General features: G+C 43.8%; 1 protein-coding gene across 8 annotated transcripts in view; it reads right to left on the bottom strand.

The window, feature by feature from the left end:
* Window positions 1–531: 531 nt before the first annotated feature.
* The window catches only part of CDC42BPA (CDC42 binding protein kinase alpha), a 189,954-nt gene continuing 174,325 nt past the window's right edge, over window positions 532–16,160 (bottom strand). For 5 of the 8 annotated variants that reach the window (XM_056356775.1, XM_056356779.1, XM_056356780.1 and 2 more), the window contains 3 exons: window positions 7,761–7,878; window positions 6,602–6,759; window positions 532–5,424 (listed from right to left, as the gene is read on the bottom strand). In XM_056356775.1, coding sequence (XP_056212750.1) covers window positions 5,293–5,424; window positions 6,602–6,759; window positions 7,761–7,878 — 408 coding nt within the window. In that variant the 3' untranslated portion in view covers window positions 532–5,292. Of the gene's footprint in view, window positions 5,425–6,601; window positions 6,760–7,760; window positions 7,879–12,731; window positions 12,918–13,168; window positions 15,027–16,160 lie in introns of those variants that run through there. The other 3 variants (XM_056356783.1, XM_056356781.1, XM_056356782.1) reach the window with 3 other exon arrangements.

Raw genomic sequence — 16,160 nt, 5'->3', positions numbered from 1 at the left:
TCCCACCAGGCAGTCTCTGGTATGGAGAAAAGCTCAGGCTGAGTTGTGAGGAACCGGTGGCCAATGTGAAAGCATCAGGGCACGTGCAAAACATCACAGGTATTTTGAGATGTGCTTAAAGATCTGTGAAAGTCAATTCGATGTTGGTAGCTCTGAAATAAGACTCCAGCCTCTAACAACAGGACAGCTGAAACATTTGGTGTGGAACTAAATGAGGGAGGAACAACAGAAACAATGGCTATGAATACTGACACAGAACAGATGACCTAAGAAAAAGGTCAAGAAAACTGTAGTTGAAGAAGTCCGATATACTGAAGTATAAGGTAGATGGCTTTGCATTTTCAAAAAAATTGTAGCTTTTTCTGAAAGCTGTTGGAGCTAAATTGATTTTCTCATTCCTTTTCTTCCTACCATCTATTTGTGCAGATGTGTTGCAACATGCTGGTTTTATCTGCAAGAACACCATTATTCCCCTTCCCCTTTCCTCCTCAAAGCTTAACAGGGGGAGGTAGGAAAAAAAGACAAAACATCTGCATTTCTAACAGTTCCCTGTTTTATTGCAGTACATCAAAGTAGGTTAATATTAAGTGTGTTACCAACATAAAATATTGGCGGTAAGTCATTTTTACATTGTTGACTTCTCCACCTTAAATATTTCTGTGCAAAAGAATCTACATCATTGTTCTGTAGCAGAGAATCTCTTACAATGTCCCCTACAACATTGAGGGCATTAAACAAAATAGTGAGAAGAGGCAAAAAGCAGAATCTTTCCCCCACACGCACACTTGTCAGCTTTTATACTCTAAAAACAAAAAAGTGATTACATCTATGCCATGCAAAACTGTACAATAATATTACAATGAAAAACCTAAAAAACATTTTAAAAATAAATGATATGAAACTGTCATACATAAAAAGGCAGGTATAATTGCTCTGAAATACCAACACTGGTTTGTTTGTGGATTTCTTCCCTGTGGATGAGACTTCCTTAAATGCAGAATGAAAACAGGTTGTACTGAGCTGCGGCGGGAATGAAAGACAAAGAGTTGGAATTCAGACTGGAAAGCCTGCAGCAGTGTGGTTTCTGGGGGTGTTTATCAAATAATAGTGTGAACAAAGCATGTGGAAGGGTGCAGTTTGTGTTAGTGCAGAAAGCTGTCCCATTTCCTCTGTGGAACCGATTCCTATTCACAAAAAAACCACAGCAGAAGCTACCATGTGCCACTGATTCCCAGAGATTCTCAGACTAAGGCTCAGGAGGTGTGGGTACTTGCACTGCAATAAATCTTACCCTTAGTGTACTCATTTAAAATTAAACATGTGTGCGTGAAATGGAAAAAAACCTTCTTCCACCTGAGAGCACATTTGTCCTGACATTCAGGGTCTGGCCGTGCAAGACAATGTGGTGCCAGAATCCGTGTCTGTGTTAATGCTCCAACAGTTTTGTTCTGAAGGGCTGACGTGCTCTGAACCGGCTAGGTGTGGTTAAAACTATGTTGCTACAAATACACTTTTTGGACTTTTTTTTTTTGGTACGACAAGACCCTTAGCTTCCCTCTGCCATATACCTGAGAACACCACGCCTGGCTTCTAATTTCATCAGAGTCAAACCAAAGAAAGAACATTCCTAACTCGGTTTTGAAACTTGTTATAATGGGCAAAATGCACATTTCTATCAAGCCACCGCAACTGAGAGGAGAAGCAGCAACTACTTCACACAGCCTCAGGAATGTTTCTTCTTGAGGCCACCAGCTGTCTTCTGCAGGCCAAAGGCAATAGAGAAGAGAGCACTACAACCCTGCTTTGGGGTTTATGAAATGTGGAAGGAAGCCACGTATAGGTGTGCGCACACGTGCAGGGGAAAACCTATTTACCAAACCTTTTTCATTCTATAACCTGGAATCCTCAGTAGCTGCCTGAATCCACTCAGATCCTTTGTTGCCATCAAAAGAGAAAAATGCAAAACCCCCAACCGCCCGTGTGTTTCAGCAGTGTCAAAAATGCAAACACCTTCAGTCTCAGCCAAAAGGAAAAAATCAGCTAAGATACATACCATGTACAGAGAACATACGCTACAGCCAAAAACTCACCGGGAGGTTTTAAGCTCCCTGAACCAAACGCAGCCCTCTAACTGTGAAGAAATGCAAACATCAAATGTTAAGAGACAACTGTCTTTGAGATAGCAGTCAAGAGTCTTACAGTTCAAATGACCAAGTTACTTTTCCCAGCCCAATGAGTATTTAAAAAGCTCAGCTACAGTATGCATATATTTTCAGTGTTCACACCAACAAAAGAAAAAAAAGTGTGGTTTAAAACTGAGTGTATAATCAAATGGTCCCCAAGTATACAAAACTATTCAAGTCCTAGGACAACTTTTCTCTTTTCAAATAGGTAATGTGGTCATTTGCTTTTCAACTGAGAAGAACGGCTGCTGTTTCTCTTTTGAACAGATGCATATAAAAATGCACAGTACCAAACTAAAGATTAAATAATTTAGAGTAATCCTAAAGGAGACTGCCAAGGCTTGGAAATTGTGGTGTACGAACAGTGTAGGCCTGTGGAGCTCTCATCTTCTGGAGCTCAGTTCTGGGACACAGCTGGCCTACGTCTGCCTGAGAACGTCAGGGGGTTTAGATCAAGAGATTGCAGGCACCATATCAGAGTAAACACAGGGGTTTACTCAATTTAATCGTTTGCTGTGTCTTGGCTCTTTGGATTCCATTTTCAGATAGAGCATTAGCTCAACTGCAAAAAAAAAAATTCCACAGAAAAGATCCTGTGACCCTCTCTCCGGGGACTGTCACGCAGGCTGCTCTGTCTTAAATGATTGCGTTTAATTGCCTTCTCTCAACATCAAAATAAGATTAATGTTTAAATACAACATACAGTAAATACAAAACTAGTCTGCAAAGGCTTTGAAAAGTGTGTGGACATGCTTCACCGAAAGGAGGGAATTGTGGGGAAAAAGCAGTGGCTATACTTGAAGCAATATGCAGCCTTTAAAAAGTAGCTGATGTGGAATTTTAATAATGCCAATAACGCCCTGCCTATCTGTCCCTCAAAAACGGAAAACTTTTCTGGGAGGAATTAATTTCAAGTGCTTAGCTGTTTTCTAAAGCTTTTAATATTAAATACCAGGCTTGCAAAAGTAGTAGCTTTGAAATGAAAACAAACAACACAACCAGCTTGCTACTCTGAAAAATCCAAACAGGAGAGAGACAGGCTTTTGGTGTGGTGATTTCTAAAAAAAAAAAAAATTCTTGAATTCCCATCCCAAAATAACACTGAATGAGCTTAAACTTGGACAAGCCTCTCAATTCAGAGTGAAAGAGAAATCTTATCTAGGAGACCCAGCATGATTAAATGGATTAGACGATCTGTGTCTCGCTCCCTATTTCACGTTCAGGTCATACCTGAAAGTTACTGTACACGGTTTGAGCTTAGCTACAACTTCTATTAGGGAAGACAGAAACGGGAAAACTCCAAACGTCTCTGTGTGGGTGAAACACTAGATACTGCTGACTGCAAGGATACGGAATGGTTTAGTAAGAGCTGTAACAAGTTCCTGAAACCCACAAACCCCAGTATTCTAAATACAAAAAGCCCTTACATGTTTGAGTGTGGTTGTACTATAAAGCCAGCAATGATACTACTGAGAAGAGAGACTCATTTAAACACACTCCCAAATGAAAAACACATCTGCCTTGCTAACTGAGACATTTTCCTCTTACCATCCGTTTGCACATCAGTCTCTCACTTTATTCTGTCGACTACGTAACCAGCTTTGTATTTGTTTTTGCAACTTCAGTGGGTTTTGTCTTCCACCGCGATGCTTTCTCTCTCCAACCTGGCCTGCTATTGGAACCAAACAGCAGGTGAGCACACGGGAACAACTGCAAATTGCACAAACCCACAGCACGGGTAGGGAGGGAGAGGAAAACCAACCTTGCCAGCGTGGCAGTCTCGGGTGACCAGGCATCTTCGACTACCACGGTACGAACAGTGTGAGGTCAGTCTTCAAGGTTCGTCGTTGCTACAGCGCCAGCAGAGCCAGCCGCGGCTAGCTGGGGGCTAAGGGCACTCGTTTGGCTGATGTGCATTAGCAACTGGTATTTGGTAACAAGAGTTTCCTGGTTAGGGATGGTCACGGAGACGTGGCAGACCGCTCCCTTCTGAGTTCAACCTGGTCAAAGGCTGACCCAGGGAAAGAGTTTTCCTGCCAAATCCCGCTGCGTTCAACTCCCTTGCTGCCTGAAGGACCTCTACTGACGCGTGCCGTCAAGTTCCTCAGCCGCACGGCTGGCACACGAGAAGCCAGGGCAGCCGCCCGGCTGACTGGTGCCCCTGGATGCCGGGGCAGGGGGTCACCTTCCAACTGTCATTTTTGCAAAGGACGGGGATCAACACGAAAGTAGGAATTACAGCTTCAGTTATGCTACCGCCAGAAGTAAAGAAATGTTGTGGCAGCACCGCAGGGACCTCTCCCGGCAGTGCAGCGAGTGCTACGCAAAAAGGAGTATCTGTCTCGCGAAAGGTTTTAGGCCAGGCCTCCAAGTCTGTATATTATCGAGCATGAAAACAGGGACAACACAAATCTTAAATTAAAGGCTCTCTTAAATAAGCATCCATCTTCTGCTGCATACACAATGTTTTTCTTCTTTGAATATATACATACGTATTTTACTCTAACATCTGCGTATTTATTTAAACTCTGTACTGTAGTAAAATATGCATCATTTTAATCAATAAGGATTTGCTGGCGACAATCAGATTGACATTCAAACGTGGTGGCTGAAAGCTTTTATGTGCCTCTGACATACCGATCGTTCCCCATGCAGGGGAAGGGGTCTCTGTGCTACTTTTGTACAGTACAATGAGCTATTTCATGAAAACAAAATCCCTCTGAATTTTCTCTTCTTGATACTGGTCTGGTCTACTTAAGCTACTTTTTGAGAAGTGGAAGGGGGGTGGGATAAATATGTCCTTAAAAACGAAGCAGCTGTAACCACAAAAATGAAACCAATACTAATACAAATCTACAGCATCTGGTATTTACCAACACCCTAGCTTTGCTCGTTTGCTTCTGTCAAATCTGGGGAAGGGAGGGTGAGGCAGTGCCGAACGGTGCTGAAGATGACCAGCTTTTACCTTCCTCTGCACCCCACTCCCAGATCACTTTCAGACAGGGAATGGGGAGGGTTAGGATGATGAAGGTGAGAACTGGAACAAGTGCAGGGGACAGCCATGGGGACAGCAAGCTGCTGTGATGTCAGATCTGAGTGCTGAAGCAGTTCATGAGTCCCAACTCACGTGGTCAGAGCTCTCCAGGGAGAGGCTCTTGGTCTTGTGAGGAGAAACCGGGCTGGGAGGGCTGCTGAGGTTGGAGCTGTTTGATGCAGTAGAGTGTCTCGGAGAGTCAGAGTCCTGCAGTGCAAAGACACAGAGCACCGGTCAGTAACAGCACAGCAAGTCTGAGAGTGACTGAGGGCGTCTGAGCAACAGGTGACTGGATTCACGGGCCTCCGCTTGTTTTGCTCGTCCAAAACCAGTGAGACTTCCACCCCCGCTCTCCCCTCAGAATTTCCTGGTCTGGGGAGACTTCTGAGTAAGTGGTCAGATCACTCTGCTTTCAGCAGGCGTAACAGACATTGACATAAGGACACAGCACCTGCAGGATTCTTGCAGCCTGCCTGTGGCCAAGGGCCTCTCGTCAGCAGAGTGTGCAGCTTCGGGCTGCTTGAGAAGCTTCAATGGCTCCTGCCTTTTCACAGACTGTCATCTGAGATGCTCCTGCACTAAACTAAGAACTCTTTGTAGTACGGGCTTCATCACAACTGCCTCTTCTATGTCACTCCCAGGACATTAATTCAAAGCATCCTATCAAATTACTCCAGCTGGATCTTCCAGAGTAGAACGCAACTATGCCTGAGCTTGAGTTTGGGTTGACAGCTGCCTTTCAGCTTCGACTGGAAGGATATATTCAGTACCATGAAAAACTTGTGTGACCTCTAATTTTCTCACTCCTTGGTAAGAAAATGGGCTGGGGAAGTTTTGCTGGCCAACTTCAGATTGAACCCTCCCACATAAAATATTCTTGGTTGGAGGGGCTGTGTTCAGGGCTGGGCAGGACTGCAGCCCTATCGCAATGACAGTTTTTCTGCACAGAACACCAACTATTAAATCCAGTTTCTCCTCTAAATGAAATTATTATATGTTAATTCTTAAACTACCTTGTTAACTTCAGGCACTCTAAGTACAAAATGTCTCCTTGGAAATGGCTGCCAAGAAAGCTTAGGAGTCTTTGCAAATAAAGGGCACAAGGAATATCGCTACCTCAAGCTGTCGCAGGTCACTATCAAGCTGTTACTCTACTGAGCCAGTATTTTTGGGAGCCTCGTTACCCACGTATCTCCAGGTAAGGAGCGCAGAGAGCATCTTCTGCATGTTAAATACCAGAACCAGAGCTGACACAGTTTGACGGAAGTTTTTTGTCAGGATAGCCTGACGACTCCCAAACTTGTAGCCAAACCCATGCCAGAATTTAACGTTCTCATCTTTATCAACACACTTGAAATTTTTTCCTCTTTCTCCTGCTGCTCACCTCTCGTTCGTAATCCCTTGTTGGTGCATCGCTGCCTTGGTCCAGGCCACCAGAGGATAAGGAACCGTCTGAGGGCGATGCCATAGGTTGACGCTTTGCTCCATAGCTACCTCCTGAGAATTCCCTCCGCAAAGCACTGCCATTCTGTGCCGACGATCCTAAAACATGCAGAAGAATGAAACTGTGTTACAGGTACGCACTCAACGTACGGGAAATACGTTAGCTGTTTCGCTGGTTAGTTCTGCTTTCCTTCAGCACGTCCCAAGATGCTCAGCTCATGGCTTGCAGGCTACAGGGGCTTTTATCTTGTCTGCTGCCAGCTGCGGTTTTCCCTAGGGATTCTCTGGTCTCCCCCTTGCCAGCATACGTGCCAGCATTGCACGCTTCACCCAGCACAGACACAGTCACCGCGTTCCCACTGCAGAATGGTTCCCCCAGCTGCAGAAACTGCTGTGGTGGCAGCCTAGTTCCAGTGGCCCCTTTCCCAGGGAATTAGGTGGGTGGTACCGGCCGGTACAGACTATAGCGGACGCACACGCTTTCTGCAAGCAGTTGGCAATGTGCAGCAAACACAGTGTGTGCCACAGGAAGGGAAAACACCAAGAGGAGCTGGGACACCCGTCTTGCCTCTGTTTTCTCGTGGTCCCTTGTTTAGTCACTTGCCTGGTCTCAACGCAGGCCACTGCGCTTACTGGCACGCCAAGGCAAGGCGTTTCCAACACATGCAACTCTCCCATACCAGCAGCCAGTCTCTATCGCTTTCTCGCTGCACTAGCAGCAAGAGAGGCATCGAGAGCTCTGCGCTGTTCAGCAACAAAGTTAATAACCATGGAGCTCGTGTGAACAACTTGCCACTGATTTGAAACACTTCAGCAGCAGCAAAGTAGTGCCAAGGGCTATTTTTTTTATTCAAATCTGATTTTATTTCTAACGTCAGTTTTAACAATTTGACAAATTACAAATGTGGGACCCAAAAAGCACTAGCTGCTTACGGGTGGGCTGTTCTGGAAAGCGAGATTAAAATACTGCGCTTGCCCTCAGCAGTCACTTCTGAAAACCCTGCCTAGTGGCAGTACGGATGGAAGCAAACACAGGTCCTAGCCCCTTCCCTAAAAGACTTGTGTACAGACCCCAAAGCAACACAGTTCTGTTTGCTTACGTGCTGCTAACCCGCTGCTTGCGCTCATCGATCGTCCTGGTTCTGTGCGGGATTTTGTGATCGATGGGATACTGACAGAGCCACTGAATACAGTCCGACTTTCCTGAGGCCGAAGATTCTGCAATGCAGACACACATGACACGTTTCCTTATTGACTGCTGGCTCAACCTTGGATGTTATTAAGTAAAGCCCCAAAACATATTAAACCCCCAACCTTACCAGAGCTGAATTATCTGGGCAGCAGGGCAGCAAAATTTGCAAAATAATATTCTGCAGTTTAGTGCAGAGACCGGAAGCACACACAACACGATAGTGAAGTGCTGAATTACATGGACGGATGCAGACGACTGAAAGAGTATGTCTAATAATTCAAGCGTTTCCTTGAAAGGATGGTTTGCCAGCCTAGTTAAACTGCTATAGATATATTCAGGTTACATTGCATAACGTGTACTTTCTCAACACAAGCTTCCAAGGTTCTTACTAAAATTTCTCTCTTTGATGCCATCACTTGTGCCCTGCAACTTTATACCATAACCATGTTAATGCCGAATGCCTGCAGAGTTATGAACACATAGTGGATTAATCTGTATTTCAATTACTTTTGGAATTCCAAAGGTATTAACATCATTACTCCAGACCTACACCAGTTGAGCCAAAGTGAGAATCGGCCTGTTTCCAGCCTGCTCGAAGAGGATGACCAGAGCACACCCCACTGTTTGTCTATGTATTTTGATTATCGCTCCTGATTTCCATCCTGAGAGTTCCAGTCCAGTGTGATTTTCTAAATCGGTAAGTTACTCGACTGAAGTGGTGCTTTACTGAGGGAAGAGATAAAACACAGTTTCTCTACTTGGATATGGTAGTTCCTTAAACATAAGTTGTCCTTAAAAGAAGGGAGAAGAATACTTTGAAGTGAGTTCTGGGAGATTTTATTTCTGCTTCTGTTAACTTACAGCTGACCTTAAGGGAAAAAGCTTCTCGGCTGATTTAGCCCGTCTCTCTGTGTGTGAGCTGGCCTCTTGGCCCAGAGCGACCTTCTAATGCCCATGTGCATCATTTTGTCTCTGGCTAAACACGAGACTTCATCCTGCTCCTGACATGATTTACACTATTAATCAACAGAATTAACTAGAATTAGATTTAGGGGACTTTTACAGATGCGGAACATGAGAAGAACTGCAGGTAGCTCTGACTCCTTATCTCCACTTTTATCTCCACTCTACACCCCCGCCCCCACTGCATTAACTCTTAATTTCTTCCTATTGAAATTTAATTATTTCCCCATCCTCACTCTGAGATAAAGTAGCCACACATAAACCAGTTGCAATTGTAATGCCTTTTTAAGCTAGGATGCTACGGAAATTTCAGACTGGAACAAAGATTCTACCTCCCACAAGGGCATTCTCAGACACCCTCAGATACTACCCATTTCTCTATCTGTATTTTAAAATGGGTAATTACACAGAGGCTTTGTAACGAACAGATTTTATACAGTTCAGACTTTATTAGATAGTTGTTACCAACCTCCTCTGTCAAATCCAGTCTCACAACGATCCTTAGAGTCATCGTTATAACAGACCCCTTTGCTCTTACAGTCAGCCTTTTCCTTCTCATTCCCCTACTGGGCCAGAAATGGCTTTTAACATGCAATAAACAAGAAAGAATTAAAATTTTCCCTCCTTCCTTCCTGATCTCTCTCAAACACCACCAAAAGCGAATCGGAGACCTTACCGATGTATAAACCCTGTTCAATTTTCCCCTCATCCATTGCTGCACTATTCTCAATAAGGAGTCATGTCTAAAGGCTTAAAAAAAGCATCTTAAATAATTTGTGAGATCATACTGCTTTCTCTTGCTTACCTCCCCTCCCTCCCCCTTTTCTTCCCATGTGAACAGTCAACCTACTTTTTAGTACAAAATACTAAATTTTTGGCTCCTGTGTTCTTCACCATGCAATAAACAATCTTGAGTTACAGGTAAGAGCAGAGCATCCTGTGCATAAGCGGTGGAGGCTCCCCTGACACTACGCAAAGGAACTAACAGGCTGAGGAGTAAGTTACTGCTGTGTTTTGAGAAACAAAGGAAAGCCCAGCACACCGCAAAAGTGTGTGCACTGTGGTTAGCACACTGGCGTTGCAAGATCTTTTATACTTACAGAAACCTATAATGGTTCATTTTGCAAAGAACAATTATTTTTAATGATACGGCAATTAGCCTCCTTAACAGTGACTGAGCAGACAACATACAGGCATCAGGGGGAGGAGGGAACGGGTGGGTGCATGAATAAGACTCATTTATTTTAACAGTGTATTCTAATGATGATTATTTTTCATTATCTCAGTTTGCAAAGTCCATGTAATTCCTTGTAGAAAGTTTATCCACAAAGCGAATCTTTCATTGTTCTTCATTCTAAAATAAAATAAGCACATGCCAGAGACCCTGGCATTTTGGACCAAAACCTCTGGAAGTGATATGCACATGATGCAGAAAGGGGGATTCAAAGAAAAATAAATGGCAGTTATTAGCAGTAGTTATAAAGCAGCAAAATGCAGCAAGTTAAAGGGGGGTGGGGGGGGGTGGGGGTGGGAAAGAAACCTGAGCTTGCTTTACTTGAAGAGAGACAAAACCCCCTCATTTAGAGCAACAATTCAAATCCTAGCAGGAAAATTCATCCCCACCGCTCAACCACAGGGAGAAAAGTGAGAGAAGCGGGGGAAAAAAAAATTGTCAGCAGAGAAGCTGCTTGCTGAGCAAAGTTAATCACTGTGGAAGAGGGTGAGAGACCCAAATCGGTTCAGTGCATCCCATTCCCGGACAGGACGGAGCTGCTGTGGAGCTGCGGGTTCTGTATGTACCACCACTGCTACACGTGCAGCTCCGCAGCGTTACCGAGCCTCAGCTCCCGCACCCAGGCCAACTGCTCCCAGACAGCGCGGCAAGAGTGCAGGGGGTTTAACTAAACAGTTACAACACCTCTAAGGAACTGCTTCCCTGCGTTTCTCTGTCCATCATGCTGCTTGTTAATTGTTTTGGGGTTTTTGTTTTAAAGTAGCGTTCTGTTCATTACACTGTAAACCTGAGCTTTTAATTCTTGCCTGACATAACGTGACAGACGCTAAAAGCCCACTTTAACAGGTCATTTTTCGGCTCCCCTGTGATTCCATGCTGGTTTAATTCCAGTATCCCATCCGTCCCTGTGACCATGGTCCCCTTGGAGGGAGCGCTACCCTTCTTACACTAAAGTCTCCAAACACCAAGGGAGGGTGGACGGACACGAAACCAAAACTCACAGCCTGGCTTGCCGTACAGCTGACAGCACCTCTGCCCTCAAGCCACAAAGGAGACAAACGCTTCTCTTCATCCAACACTAAACCTCTAGTGCTCTGCAGACCTAACAGGTACGAGATCTTGATACTCCACGTTGCCCACTTCACTTTTTTCTCCATTTTACACTAGCAGGCTGCAACATTAGGATGAAGGATGCTCCTAAAGCCAAAATTAAAGAGTTACTGCCTGAAACACCAGGGGTCATTCCTTACTGAGCCCAGGGAGACTACTCACATGAGAAATGGAGGGCAGAGGGGGGTATCACAGCCCACTGACACATCACTGCACATTAAACACAGAAAAATTTATAGTACAGTTGGCTTAAAAATAACTCCGTTAAACCCAGAACTGAAATACAGCTTCAGTGACCTGATAGTGACCCTCTAAGAGAGAAACAACTTTAAATTCATCTTAACAATATTCTTTTTTTTTTTTGCATTTCAATAGAGCATTCATTCCTCCTGTGTATTTGCATCTTCCTTCCTACCCAAAAAGCCAGGATGGATGCAGACCTGTCATCGCAGGGCACACTTTCCAAAATGCTGCAACTTCGTTTTCGAACATTAATGGTTGTGACAACTGGGACTTCACAACAGTGACACATGCCCATACACGTGCCCAGTCAAAGGTTAGCTGTGCAAATTTGTTTTGGAGCCTTACGGAAGAGGTTAATCTTCCTCCTGCATTTTCAAGTCCTCTCTAGTGTTGTATGCAGGTACGTATCCAAAAACCTTCTCAGCGACAGGGATCTAGAACAGCAACCATAAGGCACTCGGAGCAGCCTGGCAGCCAAGGTTTGCCAGGCGTGTCTGAAGGGTGTCCAAAGGCCACAGAAACCAACAGCGGCGTTTTCGTCACAGCAAGGGACACAGCTCAGACCCATACAAACCCTGTGCAACCAACCACCGTCATGTACATCTATCTCAGATAGATGATACCGGGATGTGCAACACAAGAAAAAAGAAAAGACCACTTCCATCCCCCCAGTTTACATTCCAGCTGACGGGTATCTACAGAACAGTATCCCACCTCAGCCTCTGCTTAAAACTAGCAGGATTAAGAGGATCTACATCAGCAAATTGCCATCGTCATTAATTGTTGATCTTGCCTGTATGTGTTCTAACTTCACTTATTTACTTTAACCTAGAAACTGTCTGAGGCACAACCTCTGTCTCTCTGTTCAGTACTGGGTGAAAATTCTTGCATTCCACGTGATTTCACCATAAACAAACAGTTTGTAAGTTTGGTCCAACACAGACAGATCCAGAACATTTCCTAATGCAACCTGATATACAGCATCCTGCTATTGACTGCTGGAGGATGAACACTCTGGAACAGAGAACTTATTCAAAATTCCCACATTGTTCGTGGTGATTAAAAATGCTATTCTCATAGCAAAAGGTTCAGCCCAGTTGTTATACCCTCTTTTTTTCTTTTTTTCTAAAGCCGTGAAGTATCTGTTTCTTGGCATGCCAGAGCTGTGGAAAGACCACAGCTGACAGCAGAAAATACATCAGCTGGGACAGAAGAAAGTTAAGGGGTGAAGGAAACCGCTTACAAGGGGGTTTCTCCCATGTTAATAGCCAGGCAAAAGGAAAACCACACAGTGTTAGTAGAGTGAACACCTGACTCAGCCGTTCATACCCTCAGAGTCATAAAGTCTGGAGTACCGCGGACAGAGCGTGGAGGCGGGGAAAATGCAGGGTTTATGGAATCGTAAGAGAGGAATTTTTCAGCTGAATTAACAGTCATGTGGTAGATGTGCTCAAAGTTGCTCGGAGAGGAGATCAGACGGGAGTGATGATGAGGGAATTGGTAAGGGGAACGCTGCTATCAAAGACAACAGAGAGAGAAAGCAATGAAGGATGGTTGTACAGGTTACATCGGCAACAGCGGTCCACAAGAGCAGTCAAACACTGAAGGACAGCCAGACAGCAACCCTGCTTGCCCGTCAACACACAGGTTCTTACATTGTCACCCCCAGTCCTCTGAGCACCTTCCTTACATGGTGTCACATGGGCCTGCCGCCCTTGCTGTTGCTAAAACATTAAAAACAAATAAAACTTTTAACTCATTGGGAATAGATTCTAATATTTATTATTATTTGATATTTCAAAGAGCACCACAGTTGTAAAAGGTGCTTTACAGACAGTTGTGAAGCATTAGTTCCCTGCCTTGAGGAGCTTACAATCTAAAGTAGACATAACACAAACAAAGGAAGGTGAACACAGGTGAGATGGCGTGGGGAGAAGGAAAGATGAGAATACACAACAGTTAAAGATTGTAAGAGATTTCCTTCTGTTATTCATGCATTTTACCGATTCCATTAAAATTAAGTATCACCCATACAACAAACAGAGTACTAAGGGGAGGGAACAGTGTTTTGACAGAATAGGGACACGGGTTGTGGGGGAAGGTGAACTGGTTAGTGTCAGACAACTGGGACAATTTAATCTGCTGTGGACAGATGCCACGAGGCCTGTGTCCTTCGGCACACTCACTTAATCCTCACAGCGCATTAATGATGAAGGGACTTTGCACTGCAGAAGACTAGGCCCTTAGATAAGGTGCAAAAGTATTGGGAAATGCAAATGTTTTTAATAGGTCAAGTGAGCAACGTGCTCCCAAAGTGTGACAGAAAGAAAGAGAGAGGAGAAATAATCCTGCAAATTAAACAGAAAATATTTCTAATTCATCTCTACAGAATGTGCTGACACCAGAGCTCTTGTAATTTAATGTCATCTGAATCCAGATGTAACGGAAGAGCGTCTCAAGGCTTGGTCTCCCTCCCCGAGCCATCTGTACGAGTTCAGCAGGGCAGCCTGCAAGGGGATGGTTTGCCCAATGGCCACCAGCGAATCAGAACCTTTTCTAACTTCTAATTTTCTCTTCCCCTTGTCCAACTGATTTTATCACCTTAACACAAACAGATCTGAGGAATGTTAGAAATGTTAGGACTTAAAAAATAGAAAATGGTAAAAATACAGCTTACCCCTTCCACTAAACCTAAGGCACTACTTTTTGTATATGGAACGTATTAAAGTCTGGAAGAACATTAAGTCACATCCCAATACATATTATCAAACATTATTGTTACTGTTCTCTTCATTTCAGCTGGTAAAATCCAACCTTTTTTTTTTTTTAGACACACAGTTATTATGAGGCTTTGCGTGTTAACCAAAACATCAATTACCACATTATGGCATATAAGACATAATATATATTAAATTGTTATTCGTAAGTTTAGCAGCATCTAAATATCAGTACAAGAAGCCACCATTCCAAGAATGGTCCAGGGAAGCAGACTTTGCCAAGTTATCTGCTCACAACAGAATACTGGCAGCAAAGCCAGCTATGTTCCTAAGAGCCAGTAAGGGAGAAATGGGAGTGTCTAAAAATCACAGCTAAAAAGCAGAGGGTAGGCCAGCTGCAGACCATGAAGATATTTAGCCAGCAATCATGAATGTGAGAAAGCCACGATATGGCAAGATTTTAAAAATGATCTTCCATGGAACTTTCTCCATGGACTCCACCATTAGATGCATGCATGGGGTTCCCACTTTCTTTAAAGAATACCAAATACAACTAAGTATTCATTAACTCTATAAATAGTTTCTCATTTGAAACAAGCAAAGCTTCACACATCTAGAATGGAAGTATAATGGTTCATGTATAATGAGGTCAAACTGAAGCATAATGGTCAAATATAATGGCAGTCAAGACCAGCTTTTGTATGTCAATTACTCAGGCATGCAGAATATGAAAGCAAAATCAATCCTGTACATCTGATGTACACAGAGAGGTGGTCTGTGCTGCAGTAAGTGCAGTTCCAGATTTCAGATCTTCACTACAAAGGAGCATCCACGATAAAGTGGCTTCAAGGGACAAGAGGGCAGAAGGGAGGCCAGACTGTACGGCCAGCTAATTGGTGACAGGCTGCTAGGGAAGAAAAACATGTAAATAAATAAGTTTGGGGATATACTAACAGGAATGATTCTAAATTGTACAAAACAAGACAATGACCCAGATCTAGCATCCACATCAACAAAATACAAATATCTACTGATTACGGCTTTGTTAATAGCAAACAAGAACTTCTGGTTTCTGTTGTGTTGTAGCCCACAAACTCGCCTGTCAAAGCCAGACTCCTGAGCAACTGCTCACCAGGAAGAAAAGAAGGGTGCAAGTTTACAATTGCCTGATAAGCTCTAATACTTTCTCTCTTAAATCTGATTCCACTCCGAGCCTTGGGCATGTTCATTTCTGCCCAAATACGGGTCTACGCTGAAGTCCAGGTGTGTCGGTTCATGGAGAGAACAATGTGGGACTAGGCTAATGGGCTGTAATTTGCCATAAATGGATCTCGCTGCTCGTGTCACATGCCTGTTGAATACCAAGACCTTGGAAACAATGCACAGAGAAAGCATCTTTCCCCCTTGCACGGCTGCATCTGCAAGGGCAACCACATGCACACGGGTGTGTTCCACACAGGTAGGCATCTGATACAACATACCGAATAGCCTGAAACAGTTTAAAACATTCCATTTATCCAGTTTTGATTTTGTACATTTACAACACAAACTAAACTCTCTACAAGCTTGTCTTTTAAAAGACATCATTAGAAAGCAAGCTCGCTCCTGTTGGCTCTGCATCCCCCAGGCAGTTACACCCCAGGTTAAGACAGCAGAAGCGTATGTCCCCTCCTGTCCACCAACATATCGCAGCCCAGCCCTGCAAGGGCCATCACTACCAGTCCTAATGCTGCACTTTGTTCAATTTTTGATATCTTGCCTGAAAAAGGCAGCAGAGGCAGGTTAGCAGGACTGCAAAGATTAGTTCTGATTGGATTCGTGTTGCATATATAAAGTGAATGTGCATATATTCATAAATACATATAAATACATACATATATATAAATATCATCGTTTGCTTTACAAAGTTCATCCGTGGATGCTAGGTAAAAGCTAAGCTGAGCTGGTTATTTAGTTTGTGACAATCTCATCCAACTCAAAGATTAAAATATTTATTCTGTATTTAAACCTATTTATTACTAAGGATCCTTCTGCCTGCGTA

The sequence above is a fragment of the Falco biarmicus genome, chromosome 12 (assembly GCF_023638135.1).
Source record: "Falco biarmicus isolate bFalBia1 chromosome 12, bFalBia1.pri, whole genome shotgun sequence".
NCBI lineage: Eukaryota > Metazoa > Chordata > Aves > Falconiformes > Falconidae > Falco > Falco biarmicus.
This window is presented reverse-complemented; position numbering and strand designations above follow the sequence as displayed.